Raw genomic sequence first — 19,388 nt, forward strand, 5'->3', positions numbered from 1 at the left:
TGGCTACCTGCTACAACCCATCATTGTTCACTGCTCCAGGGTACATGGACAGTGGCCAGGACTGGAAATTAGGACAAGCAGGGGATAATTTCAGAGACGAATTCCAGAGCTTAGCCACCCCTTAGTATTTAGGAGAGACGACAGAAGCAACTTTAGCCTCAGAGAAAAGCTGCCACTTAACAGGGAGAAGTGCTGCCAAGTAACAGACCTAGTACTGCTATCACAAACATACCCTGCCATTTTGGCAGGAGCCAGGTCTTTATTCTTTAGCAACAGCAATCGGCAACAGGTGATAACATGCTGTGGCTCAAAATCATTCAAAAGTAATGTACTGAAGACCAAATTCAGAGATTGAAAGGTGATTCAGAAGTATGTGTCTAATTTGTTAACTTATTAAAATGAGGTTGTACAAAAGTAACAGAGTTGAAGACAGTCTGTATATAGAATTTCTCAAGCCGCAATGTAAGTCTCTAGAGGGCAAGGACCAGATCTTCTATTTATAAGCTGTTTCTATGTAGTGCCCAATAATATGCTTTATTCACCATGGGCCTTATTCCTGATGAGTGGAAGAAAGACAATCAAGCCCTGAGACACAAGGAACACTGGTTCCATCATATGTGCTGTTTAATCAGTAAGTATGGTTATCGTGAAAGAGAGAAAAAGACACTGAAGACAGAATTAAGACCAGAAGAAATCTGAAGCCACGCTACTGTACCACAAGGGGGCAATATTTGAACACTAGTAATCTGGAGAGATAGGAGGCTTGGCAGTTGGCTCTGTTTACCTTTTTTTAACATCTTTATTGGAGTATAATTGCTTTACAATGGTATGTTAGTTTCTGCTTTATAACAAAGTGAATCAGTTATACATTGTTTACTTCCTTTTTTAACACTATGCTGAGTGGGATCCACTCAGGGTGAGGAGAGATGGGCTAGCCACTTCCACCTACCCTCTGCATTCTCCTACAGGGGTTGGCACCAACTCTCCTTATACTAGCAGGCATGGCTGTTAGGGGACCAAGATCAGAGGAAACACAGCAGGAGAGGAAGCAGAGCAGCTGGTCTTCCCACAGTGGTCAGATGCCCCAGCTGTCAAGAGTCCCATGCCCAGGAGTGCCTGTTGAGGAGGGCAGGGGTGGTAGTTGGGACCTCCACCTGGAATCTCTTTTGAGTACTATAGGGCAATGGTTCTCCAATTTTAGCCTGCATCAGAATCACCTGCAGGGCTTGTTAAAATAGATTGCCGGGCTTCAACCTCAATTTCCAATTCGGAAGGTCTAAAGTAGGGTCCCAAATTTTCCATTTCTAGCAATTTCTCAGGTGATGCTACTGATCTGAAGATCACACTTTGAGAACCACTGCTGTAGGTATTTCTGGCTTTGTGCCCTTCTTTCTCTTAACATTCCCCCATTCTCTTTCCTACCATCCATCTACGGCTTTCTTTTCTACCAACCCTCCACTAGCCTCCCTTAGGAAAACCACAGGAAAGACAAAACAGGGGTGAATGTTAGACTGTCTTAAGGATTCCTTTGGGGAAGGGTTCCAGCTCTCTACCCTGGTTGATGGGTGTTTCAGAAGTAGAATTTATTCCAAATATATACTTGTTTCCTCTTCCTTTTACCTAATAGTTGGAAAGCAGTTCAGTAAAGAGGAATAGATCGTTTTCCAATAATAAGATCTTGCTTTGGGTTTCATAAAAATTAGACATGGTAGATATACTCCACTACATTTTAAAAAATTTCCCACTTCAGACTACATTTTAAAAAATTACAGTAAAATATAGGGACTTCCCTGGTGGTCCAGCAGCTAAGGCTCCATGCTCCCAATGTAGGGGGCCCAGATTCGATCCCTGGTCAGGGAACTAGATCCCTCATGCCACAATTAAAGATCACGCAGGCGGCAACGAAAATCCTGTGTGCTGCAGCTAAGACCTGGCGCAGCCAAATAAATGAATAAATAATTTTTAAAAATTACAGTAAAATATACAAAACATAAAATTTAACATTTTAATCATTTAAGTGTACAGTTCAGTGGCATTAAGTACATTCACGTTGTTGTGCAAGTATCACCACTATCCACCTCCAGAACTTTTTCATCTTCCCAAACTGAAACTCTGCTCTCATTAGACAATAATTTCCCATTCCCCTCCTCCCAACACCAGCCCTTGGCAACCACCATTCTACTCCCAGACTACTTTTGGACTCGGTTTCTCTTTGACTTAATACAAGAAAGTGTCTATTGCTGACTAGTGGGACTGCTTCTATATATGCAGGCCTTCTTGCATATATGTGAGTTTATTGTAAGAAAGGTAAGAGAAAATGGGGTGGGAGAAAGAAAAGAGGTGGAGACAGCTGGATAAGGATTTTCACATGGGGCCTCCTATCCACAGGCCTCAGCAGCCCTGCCACGGATCCGCCCGATTCTTTCGCATCAAGAAGTTGATCTTGCGAGCCATTTCCATGTTGTAGATTCGCCGGCAGGTTTCATAGCTTTCCCTCTGTCGCCGGCGGCAAGGCTTCTCGTAGTATCGCCGTCGCTTTATGTCCTCAATGAGCCCATCCATGGTAAGGATTCTGTATAAAGACAGGCAATGAAGTTAGAGGCTTAAGCTCCTTATTGTTCTTTTCCAGTTTCACAATGATCAGAAGTCAACTGACCAAATAACTGGTGTCTGTAAAAATGGTGTGAAATAGTGACAATACAGCATTAACTGCCAACATATAGAGGCCAGGCACCAAACAGTAATATGTGGGGAAATAAAAAGGCAATTAATTATATAGTCCTTGTTCTTGGGGAGTTTATAGTCATGGTCATGTTCTCAACCTTTTTTTTTTTTTCTACCACAACACACCTGAGGGATATGGCACAGACCCAAAAGAACAGTGGCTCCCTATGGCAGTGAGTCTCAACCAAGGGGCCATTTCAGAATTTTCAAATGGGTAAGTCATTTGCAATAGGAAAAAATAACTAGGGGTGATTCCTATGTGGTCCTTAGTGGAGAATGTAGTTCCACCCCTACTGTGTTTAAGAGCTGATGCAGCTGAAGTCTGTAAGTCTGAGAAATATCTGGGCCCACTTAATACAGGGAAAGAAGAGGCCCTTATCACAACAGTGATACAAATGGGAGCATTAAAATAACAGCCTCAACCATGATTTTTCCATGTACCACATGCTCCAACCACACTACTTTACTGACTACTCTCTGAACACACATTAATACCAAGTCTTTACTCACACTGCTTCCTCAGCCTAGAATGCCATCCCCAACCCCTAGCTGCCAACCTTCTGAGATTTTCCACATCTTTTTGATGCTAAATCCAGATGCCATCTCTCCACAAAAGCCTTCTCATCTTCTTAGAGAAAATAATTTTGTTGTATACCTATTTAGAGATTATTTCATTTTGCCATTCTGTTAGTTATTTATACAAATGTCTCCCTCACTAGACTAATAATCCCTGAAGACAGAAACCGTATTTTATTAATCTTAATTTAGTTCAGTTTGTTTTTTCCTGCCCACCTAATTCCTTACAACACAGTTTCTCTTGGATTCATAACACGCTTAACTCAAACCAGCCCCTTTGTTCTCACTGAGCCAAGAGGACACGGGGGTTTATTCTATAACCTACCTTATCCCTGGGCTCCTGAGAGCTCTGGCTCCAATCTGAAACTTGTCTCTCCCTCTCAACTCATCATCAGTTGGTCCTGAGGAGGTCTGGAGGCACCTGCTGCTACTGCCCTCCATCCTGGCACTGTTTACATGACCCCATTCCTGCCTACCCTTTCCTTTCATTACATGTAAAAAGTAAGTCAAAAACACAATTGGAGGTAGAGAAGTTGAGACATGGCTATTATAACTGGAAGGGGGAAAGCAGAAGGAAATAAAAATAAGAAACTACCAGCTACTTTCGCTCAGTGGGAAACCCTATTTATTGCTGGTATGTTATACCAAAAGCCCAAGATAACAATAATAGATTGAACATGTACTTGAAAAGATTTGAGCTTTGGGTACATTACAAATGTGAATAGACATGGGAACCACTATCCTTTGGGATCCTCTCCTAGGCTCCTGCTGATTTGTAAGATCAGTTTGTCTAGGTTTTAGTGGCAGGGAGATGGGAGGCAAGGGAATTGTTGCCAACTCCCAGAAGTGGGAGGAGTAGATAATTCAGGTTCTGTTGAAAACACAGTCATGCCCAGAAGTCATGTGGATCCAACACTAGAGTTGTACAATAGAAAAGCACAGCACCAGGGGACTTCCCTGGTGGCACAGTGGTTAAGAATCTATCTGCCAGTGCAGGGGACACAGGTTCAATCTTTGGTCCAGGAAGATCCCACATACCACAGAGCAACTAAGCCCCGTGTGCCACAACTACTGAAGCCTGTGCTCTGTAGGACCCACGTGCCACAACTACTGAGCCCACATGCTCCAACTACTGAAACCCACGCGCCTAGAGCCCGTGCTCCACAACGAGAAGCCACCACCACGAGAAGCCACCGCAATGAGAAGCCCACACACTGCAATAAAGAGTAGCCCCCACTCGCCGCAACTAGAGAAAGCCTGCGCGCAGCAACGAAGACCCAACGCAGCCAAAAAAAAGTAGGGCACCAAAGACTCAGTATCTTGGCCCACAAAAGGGTCTCCATTGCTGGCTTTCTTCCTAATTTACCCTTAACTGTTGGTATCCCTCCAGATTCTGACTGTAAACCACCTCCTTTTTGGTTCTACATGATTCCCTTAAACTTTACCACGGGCTTCAACCCTGTGCACAATGCAATCATTTCCTGAAGAGCCTTTAAAAAGCATTCATGCCTTGGTCCCGTTCCTCAGAGATTCTGATTTAATTGGTCTCCAGTGGGGTTATACACTGGGTATATTTTAAAACACCCCTCAGGTAATTCTAATGTAGAGCCACACTTGAGAACGGGCCCAGACACTGGTTGACTCTTAAATCATTATCTCTAGCCCCAATCTTATCTTAGAACTAGACTGATGTTTCCAATTGCCTTAAACCCCACAAAAACCAATTTTATTATCTCCTCCTAAAATTCATTCTTCCTCCTCTGTACTCTCTCTGCTAATGGCATCACCAGTTAGTCAAGCTAAAAATCTCACCATGTTCCTGGAGTAGGCCTTCTCCTTTACTTCCTACACTCACATTTACAATATCCTATACATTCTATAACCTGAAATAGTTCTTAGATCTTTTCCTTCTCTCCTTTCCCTATGGCTACAGCTCTTATTATGGTCCTTATACCTGTACTGAAATAATCATCTAACTGGTCATTTAATCAATAAGTATTTATGGAATCCCAACTCTGTACCAGACACTGTGTTAAATGCTGAGGATATAAAACAAACTTAGGCATAGTTCCCTGCCCTTGCAGTCTAGTAGAGAAGACAATTATGTAAGAATTACAATAGAATGTGATAGATGCAAAGATAAGGGAAGCACACAGGAGAGGTATATAATCTGGACTTGATAAGAAGGTGGTTATGAAAGCTTTCTAACGGATACCTTATTTGAATTGTGAAGGGTAAACAGGCTGCCCTATTTCCATTCTCCTTCCCTACACCAATTATTGTCCTAAAACATAAATCAGATTGTGGGACTTCCCTGGTGGCGCAATGGTTAAGAATCCGCCTGCCAATACAGGGGACACAGGTTCGAGCCCTGGTCTGGGAAGATCCCACATGCCACGGAGCAACTAAGCCTGTGCACCACAACTACTGAGCCTGCCCTCTAGAGCCCATGAGCCACAACTACTGAGCCCGCGTGCTGCAATTACTGAAGCCTGTGCTCCTAGAGCCTGTGCTCCGCAACAAGAGAAGCCACTACAATAAGAAGCCTGCACACCGCAACGAAGAGCAGCCCCCGCTCGCCCCAACTAGAGAAAGCCTGCACGCAGCAACGAAGACCCAATACAGCCAAAAAGAAATAAATAAATAAATTTATAAAAAATAAATCAGATTGTGTACTCTGATGTTAAAAAATCTTTCCCAATAAACAAAACAGTCTAAGCCAGTGGTTCCCAAACTTGTTTGCACATTAGAATACTTGGGGATCTTTAAAACATTCCAATTAAGTCACAAGAGGGGAGGGACACGGGCAGGGTTTGTTAAGTTCCCTAGGTAATTGCAATGTGCAGATAAATTTGGGAACCACTAGTCTAAGCTCAAAGTCCTAAACAATTGAGCTTCACCCTCTCTCTCTCTAGCTTTATCTTTAATAACTTGCCCTAAAAAGCCTATGTCTAGTCATATTGAACTAGGTGTTTTCCAAACACACTACACATGTATTTTTTACATTTGTTCATGATGTTCTCTGAGAATATGATTCCTTTCTTTTTCTGTTTTATGAAAGGCTATTTATTCTTCAAAGGCCCAGATCAACGGGTAATGATATTTGTAAACTGGTCCAGGAGAAATTAATCACTCCTTCTCTCTGTTCCCAACGCACAGTGGTTCTCAAACTTTGAGACTCATGCAACAGTCACCTGGAAAACTTGTAATGGTCCAGGGAGAACCAATGCCACAGTACACTTTTAAAGCACTGATCAGACAGTACTATATTTAGCCATGTTTGGTTTTTTAGTTTTTAAATTCTCCCTTACAGGGTTGTGTGCTTTCTAAGGTTAGAGATTAAGTCTTTCATTTTTGCATTTAATATACTACTTGGCAAAAGAGCAAATATCAGTAAATGTATGACAAAAATGAATCCTCTTGGTGACTGACAAATGTCCACAGCTCAAGGGATTAAGTTACTTTCTAACAGACACAGTTCTTGGGAATATTAGCTCAGAAGGCCTCAATATTACCTTTACTAAAATGGCACATTAGACTTTAGATAGCATTTTCATATCCATGACCCTAATCATTATCCTATGAAACTGATTAAGCAGGTAATGTCATCTTTTTTTTTTTTGGCCGCACCACGTGGCATGCAGGATCTTACCACTGGACCACCAGGGGAGTTCCCGTCATCTCTTTACAGATTAGAAAACTGAAGTTTAGAGAGGCGGACCTGCCCAAGATCACAAAATGCAGCTAGCAGTAGAATTCAGGTCTTTAGTGCACTCTGCTTCTCAAACAAAATAGCACTCTGCTTCTCAATATCCTATACTCTCAATATCCTATCCTAGCACTCTGCTTCTCAAACAAAAACCACTGAGGTTTGAAAGACAAATTATTGTGGTGCCCATGGGCAAAGCGAAAAATGAGGGAGGAAAGAGCTGGGCCAGGCTCCTTAATTAGAGTAAAAAGATGCAAGCCAAGACGACATGGCACACAAAGGGAAAGGAACTGATCCAAACAATTAAGTATTTATTTCTGTCTAGACCCTGTTTACTGCTATTTAATGAAGGCCACTTTTTGGACTAGAGACTAGTATATTAGAGAAAAAACAGAAAAAACAACAACAAAGAAAGTTCCTGAAAGGGAAAGACTGGAAATATAAAAAGGGCAAGGAGACTGGATTTGAGGAGAGACTATGAAAAGAACAGAGACCCTAGATATGACTTCACCTAGGAAGAAGAGCCTACTGGAATGACAAAGACAGTTTAAAGTAGTATGAAAGAAAACAGCAAAAGGAGGAGGAGTTTAGAAACACACTCAGGTATCCTACTGGAGTTTCAAAAGGGTTCTGAAACAGAAGTGATCATCTTACCAAGTAAATGCCTGTGTGGTCAGGCAGAAAAGAAAGACAAGAAAAAAGTACCAAAGGAATGTTAGAGGAGGTGAAAAAAGTGAAAAGATCGGTGGCCCCCAACATAATGATGGGGTTGCTAAATGGTGTTCCTTGGATGGTTCTAGTTCCAAAACACAAACCAAATAAATTCCAAGGTGCAAGGTGAGGATTTCCTTCCTTACCTTGCACTTTCTAGGTATCCTGAAAAAGCACAGATTATCTTCAAATGTTCCAGAATCCCTAAAGTAGAGGCATCTACTCAACTCATTTCTAATAAAGGATGTAGGAAGAGTTTTGTAGAACTCATGAAGTAAATAGAGAGGGTGTTACTAATGATGCTTCTGCTTTCACAGGTAGTTCAAGGACTAGTCAACCAAGGGGTTTAGAGTAAACAGATCAACCCGGAGTTTGGGCGCCTGGCAACCTAACATTTAAGGAGAACTCAGCTGCCAGTTCAACAGACTATGTAAAAGGAGCTGAGCTGCCTGGGCTGGGGAATTTGGGGGTGGCAGACTCACATGTCAGTGTAGCCAGCCTACATCAGGATCAACATGTACACAGAAGGACTCAATGGGCCCAGAAGCTCACCTACCAGGAATAAAAGGGTTCAACTGGGCATGCTTCCAGTGTGCTTGCCTTTCTTTACTGGGGCACCAGCCAATCACGCAGGGCTTCCTAATGACCCCCCACTCTCCATCTCTTCATCCCAGGGCACCAATGAGGGCCCTTGGTTATATAACAAGCATTTTGTGGTCGTCTCACTGTGCAGACACATAGGCTGTTTCCTTTGTAAGACTACATCTGTGCTCCAAACATGCTAAAGCTTTAACCACCTCCCTCTCCTCTCATTTGCTCTCATACCTATTGTTGTAATTAGACCGCAGAACATGCAACTTATTTTTAAACTACCAACTATCAGAAAGCTGAGAGAAACGAGGAGAAGCCCGGGATTTAAGAGAGATATACAGCAAAGGCAGCCAGAGGACATTACGGAAAACCAGAGGAAAAGAAGTAAAGTGTCAGAAAATACTGTGTTTGGATGGACTTGGAAGGCATTATGCTTAAGTGAAATAAGTCATATAGAGAAAGACAAATACTGTATAATCTCACTTATATGCGGCATCTAAAAAATACAATAAACTAGTGAAAGTAACAAAAAGAAGCAGACCCACAAATATAGAGAACAAACTAGTGGTTACCAGTGAGGAGAGGGGAGGGGAGGGGCAATATAGGGGTAGAGGATTAAGAAGTACAAACTATTAGGTATAAAATAAGTTACAAGAGGAATTCCCTGGCGGTCCAGTTGTTAGGACTCACCACTTTCAATGCCAGGGCCTGGGTTTGATCCCTGGTCAGGAAGCTAAGGTCCCCAAAGCTGCATGGCACAGCCAAATAAATAAATAAATAAATAAGCTACAAGAATATATTGTACAACATGGGGAATATAGCCAATATTTTACAATAACTATAAATGGAGTATAACCTTTAAAAAATTGTGAATCACTATATTGTACACCTGTAACTTATGTAATATTATACAGTAACTGTACTTCAATACAAGAAAAAAAAGGGCTTCTCTGGTGGCTCAGTGGTTAAGAATCTGCCTGCCAATGCAGGGCACATGGGTTCGAGCCCTGGTCCAGGAAGACCCCACATGCTGCAGAGCAACTAAGCCATGTGCCACAACTACTGAGCCTGCGCTCTAGAGCCCATGAGCCACAACTACTGAGCCTGTATGCCACAACTACTGAAGCCTGTGTGCCTAGAGCCTGTGCTCCGCAACAAGAGAAGCTACCACAATGAGAAGCCTGTGCACCACAACGAAGAGTAGCCCCCGCTTACCTCAATTAGGGAAAGCCCACGCGCAGCAACGAAGACCCAACGCAGCCAAAAAATAAATAAATTTTAAAAAGAAAGAGAAAGAAAATACTGGGCTTCCCTGGTGGTGCAGTGGTTAAGAATCCGCCTGCCAAGGCAGGGGACATGGGTTCAAGCCCTAGTCCGGGAAGATCCCACACGCCGTGGAGCAACTAAGCCCGTGCGCCACAACTACCGAGCCTGCGCTCTAGAGCCAGTGAGCCACAACTACTGAAGCCTGCGCACCTAGAGCCCATGCTCCGCAACAAGAGAAGCCACCGCAATGAGAAGCCCGTGCACCACAATGAAGAGTAGCCCCCGCTCCCCGCAACTAGAGAAAGCCCACACACAGCAACGAAGACCCAAGGCAGCCAAAAATAAATAAAATAAATAAATTTATTTAAAAAAAGGAAAGAAAGAAAATACTGTGTTTACTGTGTTTGACAGACTGACAGATAGGAAGGCTGGGACCCTCCAGAACCAACCTGCTCACATTTGGATGCTTAAAAGTCCTTGCCTATTTTAAGAACAAAATATTTGTTCACTTTTTTCTCCTGAGGCTAAAATACAATTTAAGGATATGTATCTAACACTCCAAGATAAAAAGGAACATAAATGCAGCTTCCTAAAGAATAAATCTACATTGACAAAATACATATCCTCCCCAAAGATTATAAAAATCACTGCCATAATACTCGCTCCAAGCTGGCTTCTTCCAACCATGCACTTCTTGCACTGTTTTCCTAGATAACCTTAGTCACAAAGTTCGAATTTTCCAAATTCATACGGAAGCCTAAAACGAGATCATCACACCTCAGGCCCTGAGTGTCTGGGACCAGAATTTCTTCATTTTTTTTTTCTGCCTAACCATGCCTCTCCTTTCTGATCAAATTCTTTTCTTTTTCAGCAATGTAAATTGTTTCCCCCCGCCCAGATCTACTCCTGTTGGTGTTTTAATCCCTGGAGTGAGGAAAAAGTAATACCACATTTCTTACCTAGGATACTTGATAGAATGCCAAGGGTACTATCCAAAGACAAAAATCTCTAGATAAATTCAATGCATCTGCCTGGAGGACCAACTTTAACTAGAGTGGAAGTGGGGGTGCTAGCCCTAAAACAAACGTAAAGACAACAAATAAAAATCACCTAAAATTTTAATTAAAAAAAGAGAGATTAAAAAAAGAAATTCCATGTTTGCTTGTGGTGGAAGAACCCCTTATAGTTCCTTCACTCTCCTCTCCTGTTAAGTATACTTCAGTGGAAAGGTTTGACAAACACTAAATTTAGGGAGTGACAGAAGATAAAGGAACATTTATATTCATTAAGTAGACATTTATTGAGAGCTTTCTATGCACCTGACACTTTGGTAAATGCAAGGAATATACAAATGAAAAAGCATAGATCTCTATCCTTAAGACTATTAAAATCCTAGCTGAATATTAAAATCTCATGAGAAATTGTAAAAAATGCTGCTGGTCAGACGCCACCATCGAGAGATTGATTTAGTCTCAGGTTGGGCCCTGACATCACGAGGGTTTTTGTTTTTTGTTCTAAATAAAGATTCCCCCAGGTGATTGGCAGCAGGGTCAAAAACCACATAGCGTTACACTGACCAGTTTCCTGCTGTTTCTGACTAAAATGAGCATTTCTACCCAGGAAAAAAGTATGCATAAACTGCAATTCACCTATAAAAAGAGAATCTTAAAAGTATGGGGCTCTTGTTTAACAAAAAGGAGGAAGGAGGGAAGAAGAAAGGAAAGAAGGAAGAAATCAATTTAGAGATATTTGAAAACAGATTCTTAGGAACAAGAAGGTATAAGATAGTACTAGGCCAGGCCAGATGACAGAAGGTATCCAAACACACCTCACCTTCTGTCATTTATTTCTTTTTTTCTCACCTACACCCACTCCACACCTGGGATCAGGAAAGATTTTCAGATAAAATGAAAAAAAAAAAAAAAAAAAGAAAAGAAAAAACAGGAAAAGCGAAACTCTCATGTTGCTTAAATAAAAAGGTATTTGCTAAATTAGGATTTCATAAGAGGCGGAGATACAGAGATTTGTTTCCAGGTTAATTAGAACAATCCCAGGCAAAAAAATAGAAGAAGAGTCTTCTCTCAGAAGGTGAATTGGCCTTATGCTTTCTGCAGACTTGGCATCAATAGAGAGATGATCAACTCCTTTAGGCAGGAAGTTAGAAACATTTTGTTTTTCAGGTTTTAAATTTTTGTAAGTGGAAATGGGGGATGAGGGAGCAGTGCATACAGAGGGAATAAATGCTGTTATTTCAAAATGAGATTAGCATTAGCATATAGAGAAGAAGCCTTGGTTGGAAAGTACCAGCATGTATAGGAAAAGTCATTCCAATATACCAGCAGCCAACTAGAGCCTCAGGACAAAATAAAGCTAAATTATTTTCTCATTTTTTCACCTCCAGGCCACCTTGAGCATAACTTGATAATCAAGGAGCATAAGAGAAAAAACAGTTAAAGCAAACTGTCAATCTCTCAAAACAAATGAATAAACAAATCACCCACGAAGTAAAACCAAAAGGGTAAAAACTCCCTTACAGTTACTTCCAAATTATGATAATAGCTAACACATAATGCCTACTATGTGCCAAGCACTGTCCTAAGCAATTTATTTATATTACTAACTTAATCCTCACATCAACCCTATGAGGTGGGCACTATTATTAGTTCCATTTTACTGAAGAAACTGAGGCAGAGATATTAAATAGCTAATCACAGATCATGAGGCCAATAAATGGCACAGCAGGGATCTGAACCAGTCAGTTGGCTCTGTGCTCTAAACCACTAAGTTATGCTGCCTCATTTATGTGAGAAAACTATTTTTAGGCCTGGCTTTGGTCAAAAGTATTAAAGTTGCAGCTACTTTCTTTCTTTCTTTCTTTTTTTGGCCTTGTGGCCATGCTGCACAGCATGTGGGATCTTAGTTCACGCCCCCACCTCCCCACCCCCAATCGTGCCCCCTACAGTGGAAGGGCAGAGTCCTAACCACTGGACTGCCAGGGAATTCCCTGTAGCTACTTTCTTGATACAACTGTAAGAAATGGTTCAATAAAAAATTCTGCACAAATTATTTTTTGGTTCTTCATCAGAGTAGTTAATTTCCTAAAAACAAAATTCTTGCTTTTGTGTTATTTGTTCTTTAAGAATAAAAGAGGTGAGGGGAGCTAAAGCTGAGCCTCTGGAAATTTGTTTTACCATCAGGTTAACAGCTGCCCTTTGACATCCCTTAACAATACAAACATCACAGTCACCCTAGTTAGAAGACCCATCTAAATCCACCAAAATAAATCATACAGAAAAAAACTTGGGATTCCTTGGCAGTCCAGTGGTTAGGACTCTGCGCTTGCACTGCAGGGGGCCCAGGTTCGATCCCTCGTGGGGAACTAAGATCCTGCAAGCTGCACTGCACAACCAAAAAACAAACAAGAAAACTTACAGGAAGAGGTCAGAAGGATGAGGTAATCTACAAGACTTCCTTTCCCCAAATTCAGCATTTCATCTCACTAGCTAATTCACTTCAGAATCTGTAAAGACATTCACTTGGTGCTTCCAGTATAGGGGCAGAGAAAGATCATTAGACATCTCAACCCTCCCACAGACATGCCACTTAAAGGTCTAAAATAGGAGAGTAGGGAATGAGCAGCAATACAAAAACATGAAATAGGATTATCTTACTGCCCTGTACTTAACTGATTATCTTTACTTTCGACACAAGTGAAAATGCAGAGGGAACAGCTTCTGCCCAAGGATATGACTGGCATGCACAGTCACTGAAAGAAGAGGCTGACCCAAGACCAGATCCTTTTAAAAGACATACAAATCATCCTCAGCCTGCAACTGCTTCTCAATTACATAGCTTCTGACAGCACCTTTGTCCTCATTTACTATGGTCCTCTGCCATCCAGCCCTCCACACCTAGAACTCTTTGCTTCGATAAAAATTGGTTCTCTTTCATTTACCTTCTTAGTCCCCAAGAACTCCACCTATATTTAAACCCAATCAAATAAGGATTCTTAACTGCAGAGTGACTGCCATAGGTCTCTCCATTTCCAGAGAAACTAGTCAATAATGTAGTAACAAAGAACATTGCACTAGAAAATTGTGATTTATGCTTCTTTCCACCATTCAACAATTGTAACCCAAGGAATATAACTCAATCTCCCTAGGCTTCTCTTACTTCTGACATAAAGCTACCACCTTAGTGGCCTTAAGGCAGAGGACCAGCTCATATATTAACATCTCTTTCATATAATTATTTGATAATTCAACTCAACAAGCATTTGTTTCTCCAAACTCTGCTTCACTGGGGAGAAAATGATAAGTGAAACTCAAAATCCTTACAACTAGTGATAAGGGAAGCTTAAGGAACTATTTTCTTGAGAAACCACAACTGTGAGGCGTTTTTTATTAGAGTCATTCTACATCTCTTACCCTAGCATTCAAAACCTTTCAATACAGCTCCTCCACTCCAGCCAGTTCATTTCCATCTTGTTTTTGCTTGTGTTGTTAACCTTTCTCTGAACCTGTAACACTTTTCTATCTCTTTCTTGCTTGCTTCTCTAAGATCCCAAATCTGAGTTCATCTTTTCCATTAGCCTTGTCCCACACCAATCCCTCACTCAGCTTTCTATATATCATGTACTATGTTTTCGCTTACTAGCAATTTTATAACTTGATTTTCCCTTTGGGCTCTTTTTAAAGTCTTGGATAGAATTCAGGTTCATTATCAAAGGAATGACGGCTGATAAGTAAGCCTCACAGTTAGGTTTGGGAAAGAATTTCATTTTTAATATAGTAAACTGAGGGTCTGAGAAGTTTCAAGGCTGTGAACACCTGGGCTGGCACTGGTTTGAGACAACCTACAACAGGGGAAGTGAGAGAATAACCACCGCACTTCTCAAGAGTTGGTCTAGGCATGATTCTGGTCCCTAACCAGTTACCTGTTTAGGGTCCTGTATGCACCTTCCACATTCCCTTCCTGTACCATCACAGTTCTGGCAATGAACTTCAGATGTTTTGCCATGACCTTGGATTTAAGTCTTCAGTCTGCAGGACCTAAAGTATGACGGAGAAAGGGGTAGTAAAGTATAGAGACCAGCTAATAAAGAGAAACACAACAGAATACACAACGACGTAGCTTATTCAGGGCCCGGAAATGCAACGGGCTCTAGAACATGCGCGACTGGGGCACCTGCAAGTCCTCATATCCTAGAAAGTATACGCGACTTGTTATCAAGATTCGCCCGATCTCTTTGCCAATACAAACCCTACCATAGGGAAGAAGACAGACGGTAGCAGGGCGTCCCCACGTAGATTTATCTGGCCGGTCATGGGAGACCGGGACGCGCCGCAGGCGTCCCCTCTCCCTCCCAATTACCGCTCCTCGTCCCAGGACGGTTTGGGGTGGGAGCTGGGAACAGGGTCTCTCCGTGCTTGGAAGGGGGGAATCGCGAGAACCGCGCCCTCCCGCCACACCCGCCTCACTTTACCCTTCCCCCGCACAAGGTCCTCAACGCTCGGCGCCCAGCCGACTGGAAGCCCGCCCCGACCGGAAGCGGAAGTTGCGTGATCTCCAGCGCCCCGCGAAGACAATGAGGCTGAAAGGGAAATGAAGCTACGTGGAAACCATGGCAACCGTCCTTCGGGCCGGGGTTGGCTGTTTCTCTAATCCTCCCCCACCACCGCCAACCCCCGGGCCTGGACTCAACACCTGACAAAGCAAAATACTTGTTGCCTTAAATTCCCCCCTAAACGGATTCCTCGCTTTCTCGTGGAGTCGCCGTCCTTCGGCATCAGAGGTCAGCCCGATTCCGTACCCCTTAATCCTATTAAATCTTTTTTTTTAAATTGAAGTATAGTTGATTTAAAATGTGGTGCCAATCTCTGCTGTAATCCTATTAAACCTTAAATAGATAATCCATTTCTTTTTCTGGAAGAATAGGCGAAGCTTCCTGAGCATGCTTCCTGTTTTCGCCAAGGACAGATTCCTTGAGATCTGCTCTCCGGATGGAAAAGAGTTTTACCCCCTCATCTGCCTGAAAACTAAGGGAAAAAAAAATGAAATGAACATGCTATCAGATTCCTATAACATCACCTTCTCAGACATTTCACTAAATAAAGTGAAATCACTGAAGAAAGAATCAATACAGGGCTTCCCTGGTGGCGCAGTGGTTAAGAATCCGCCTGCTAATGCAGAGTACACGGGTTTGAGCCCTGGTCTGGGAAGATCCCACTATGCCGCGGAGCAACTAAGCCCGCGCCTAGAGCCAGTGCTCTGCAACAAGAGAAGCCACCACTATGAGAAGCCCGTGCACCACATCAAAGAGTAGTCCCCACTCAACTCAACTAGCGAAAGCCTGTGAGCAGCAGCGAAGATCCAACGCAGACAAAAATATAAATTAAAAAGAACAAGAATTGGGAAACACCTGCAGGATTTAGAATCAAAGACTCTTTTATGTCAGCTTCTATCCCATTTGTCTCCTAGTGACAGTATAAATAACTCCTTTTTTATTTCTTCCTCATTGTGGAAACAGCTTTCCTTTTATTTTATTCGTATGTTACTTCTACATATATATCATTTTATGGTTATTCACATATGTTCGGATCTACTGGAATACAGTAGGGAAAGGCGCAGAAGAAAGTAGGTCCTAACCAGGTACTTGTGTAATAAGGTTCTTTGGTTACCTCCCCTAAAACACAGAGGCACATACACACACACAGATGTATCGTCATCAATTATGCTAATAGACCTCACACAAAAACTGAAGCCTTGGACTTCCCTGGTGGTGCAGTGGTTGAGAATCCACCTGCCAATTCAGGGGACACGGGTTCGAGCCTTGGTCTGGGAAGATCCCACACACCGCGGAGCAACTAAGCCTGTGCACCACAACTACTCAGCCTGCACTCTAGAGCGTGCGAGCCACAACCACTGGGGCTAGGGCCCAAGCTCTGCAACAAGAGAAGCCACCACAATGAGAAGCCTGCACACCGCAAGGAAGAGTAGCCCCCGCAACTAGAGAAAGCCTGCGCACAGCAACTAAGACCCAATAAATAAATAAAAATAAATAAATAAATTTATTTTAAAAAAAAATCTAAAAACAGAAAAAACCCTGAAGCCTGCTTTAGAGTAAGCCAGGTTCAAAGTACCAAAATAGAGCTAGACTGGAACATGATTATGCTTATCAACAAACTTTTATTGAATGCCTACTTTGTGTCATGCCGCTGACTCTTGGACTACCAAAAGACAGTAAGTAGCCATAAAAAATAAATAGTAAAACAAGGTAGCATATATTGAATGCAAAATAAATTACATAGGCAACATAATATAGTGTAAAGCAAGGATTGGAAGTCAGGAGATCTGGATTCTACGCAAATTCTGATACTGAGGCATATGACCTTGAACAAGTCACTTAAACCAGTAGTCTACAAAGTACTGCCTACCGGTCAAATCCAGCTCCACTCTTGCTTTTGTAAATAAAACTTTATTGGAACACAGCTGTGCTGTTTGTTTATATATTAGGTATAGCTGCTTTGGGCTACAATGGCAGAGTTGGGTAGTTGCAGCAGAGATGTATGGCCCACAAAGCATATATCTATCTGGCTCTTGCTAAGCCCTGACTTAAATGCTCAGTCTATTTCCTTATTTGTAAAATGGAACTAATATCTGCTGTCAATCACACAAAATTTGTCATGGGAATCAAATGGGATAAAATATAAAAATACTTTGAAAGATAAGAAGAGGAAAAGTAGCATTTTTGAGAACCTACAATATACCAAACCTTGTACTAAGCAGTTTATGTACCTGACTTCATTTGAAGGAGTAAAGGGCCAAAGACTAAGCATATATATCTTTAATGGAGCGAATAATTGGGAGAAGGACTTGAGTTAGTCATGGAAAGAAGTGTAGGGCTTAGTTAACAGAAGCAGGAAAGGCTGGGCAAGGTGAATGGCATGAACAGGAGTTTAGAGGCAAAAAGGCTTACAGTGTTCAGGGCAAACAACAAAAACAACAAAAACCTGGAACAGAGGGATCATACAGGGGAGCAGAGGGAGAAACAGAGACCTTGACTAAAGGCTCTAGACTTTCTTCTCAAAATACCAGGGAGCCATTGAATAGGTAATGACATGCAAAGCATTGTTCCAGGAAGACTAATCTTGTTATCAGTGAGAAGGGTTTAGAGGTAAGAGAGGCTATTGCTATAGTTAAGGTTTAGACCAGAGAGGTGGCAATGGAATGGATAGGAAGAAACAGATTTCAAGAGACATTCCAAATACAGAATAAAAGGGATTTGGTGATTAAATACACCACGTTTTAAGCCTAGTTATATAGAAAAATGATGGTACCGGGGCTTCACTGGTGGTCCGGTGGGTAAGACTCTGTGCTCCCAATGCAGGGGGCCCAGATTCAATTCCTGGTTGGGGAACTAGATCCCGCATGCCACAACTGAGAGTTCGCATGCCGCAATTAAGAGTCCACACGCCACAGCTAAAGAGCCCGCACATGGCAATGAAGATCCCGTGTGCCACAACTAAGACCTGACGCGGCCTCAATAAATAAGTAATAAATAAATATTTTAAAGAATTAAAAGAAAAATGATGGTACCATCATTAACAGAAGAAAAAGAGGTTGTAAAAAGGCAGAACGGGACATCTCTAAAAGCAGGATAATAGTTTGATTGGTGAGCACTAGAAAAGGTACCAGACTGGAAAATGAGTTCCGTATGACACATTGTGTTGTCTTACACAAGCTACCTAAGTTTTCTCATCTATAAAATGAAGGGGTTGAATTAGATACAGATGGTACCCTCTTGGCTCTAAAATGCTGAAATTTTCAATGTTTTAAGTGTTAGTAATATGTAAATGGAACTCTCCAGCAGAAATGTAGACATTCAGTATGTCATCTCAGGAAAGATTGGGACTGAAGATGAAGCTTCAGAAGTCTTCTAAGTTGAGGCAATAATTAGAACCATGAAAGGAGATGAAACCTTGAAGTGAAGGAATGTAGTTAGAGAAAAGAGCCAAGGGCTGAGTCTAAGGGAACATGCATACTCTGGAGTGGGCAGAAGTGAGGCTATTAAGAGATATAGAAGTTGTTGCCAGATAGGTAAGAGGAGAATTAGGATAGCGTGCTGACATGGGATCCAAGGGAGGAGAATTTCAGTAGGCATTACCAAGAGTGTCAAATGATACTGAGAGCATGGAGTACCTAGGCTTTGTAAAAGCCCCTGGGATCTAGCTATTGACTGGATGGAAGCTACATTATAATACTCTAATTCTGTAAGATCTTCTTAGTGACTTAAGAAGGTGCAGTAGAGTGATAGCAGTGGACGCTAGGCTGCAAGAATTTAAGGACTGAGTGGTGGAAAGGAGTCAGAAAGAGTATGATTAGACTACTCTTCTTTTTTTGGGGGGGTTGTTTGTTCATTTTTGTTTTTTTAATTTTTTGGCTGCACTGCACGGCATGGGGGATCTTAGTTCCCCGACCAGGTATCAAACCCATGCTCACTACAGTGGAAGCACACAGTCATAACCACTGACTGCCAGGGAAGTCCCTACTCCGTCAAGAATTATAGAGAAAAGATGAGAAAGAGGGCAGTTGGGCTCAAGAGATATTTTCTTTTTTTTTAAATTATTTTAAAATTTATTTATTTACTTACTTATTTTTGGCTACGTTGGGTCTTCATTGCTGCACGCAGGCTTTCTCTACTTGTGGCGAGTGGGGGCTACTCTTCGTTTTGGTGCGCAGGCTTCTCATTGCGGTGGCTTTTCTTATTGCAGAGCACGGGCTCTAGGAGTGTGGGCTTCAGTAGTTGTGG

At 42.0% G+C, this 19,388-nt stretch overlaps 1 protein-coding gene across 3 annotated transcripts; it reads right to left on the reverse strand.

The window, feature by feature from the left end:
* Positions 1 to 1,991: 1,991 nt before the first annotated feature.
* MRPS21 (mitochondrial ribosomal protein S21) lies at positions 1,992 to 15,184 on the reverse strand. Of its 3 annotated transcripts, none has more exons than XM_060139057.1 (3): positions 15,063 to 15,184; positions 14,514 to 14,628; positions 1,992 to 2,572 (listed from the first exon to the last, which is right to left on the reverse strand). In XM_060139057.1, exons 2-3 carry the CDS (start codon positions 14,594 to 14,596, stop codon positions 2,392 to 2,394), a joined length of 264 nt encoding a protein of 87 aa, XP_059995040.1. In that variant the 5' UTR covers positions 14,597 to 14,628; positions 15,063 to 15,184; the 3' UTR covers positions 1,992 to 2,391. The 3 variants fall into 3 exon arrangements, with proteins under 3 accessions (XP_059995040.1, XP_059995042.1, XP_059995041.1); XM_060139059.1 differs by having other exon boundaries at positions 15,053 to 15,076; XM_060139058.1 differs by lacking the exon at positions 15,063 to 15,184 and adding an exon at positions 14,845 to 15,000.
* Positions 15,185 to 19,388: the final 4,204 nt, after the last annotated feature.

Source organism: Lagenorhynchus albirostris, chromosome 2 (assembly GCF_949774975.1).
Source record: "Lagenorhynchus albirostris chromosome 2, mLagAlb1.1, whole genome shotgun sequence".
NCBI classification, from domain to species: domain Eukaryota; kingdom Metazoa; phylum Chordata; class Mammalia; order Artiodactyla; family Delphinidae; genus Lagenorhynchus; species Lagenorhynchus albirostris.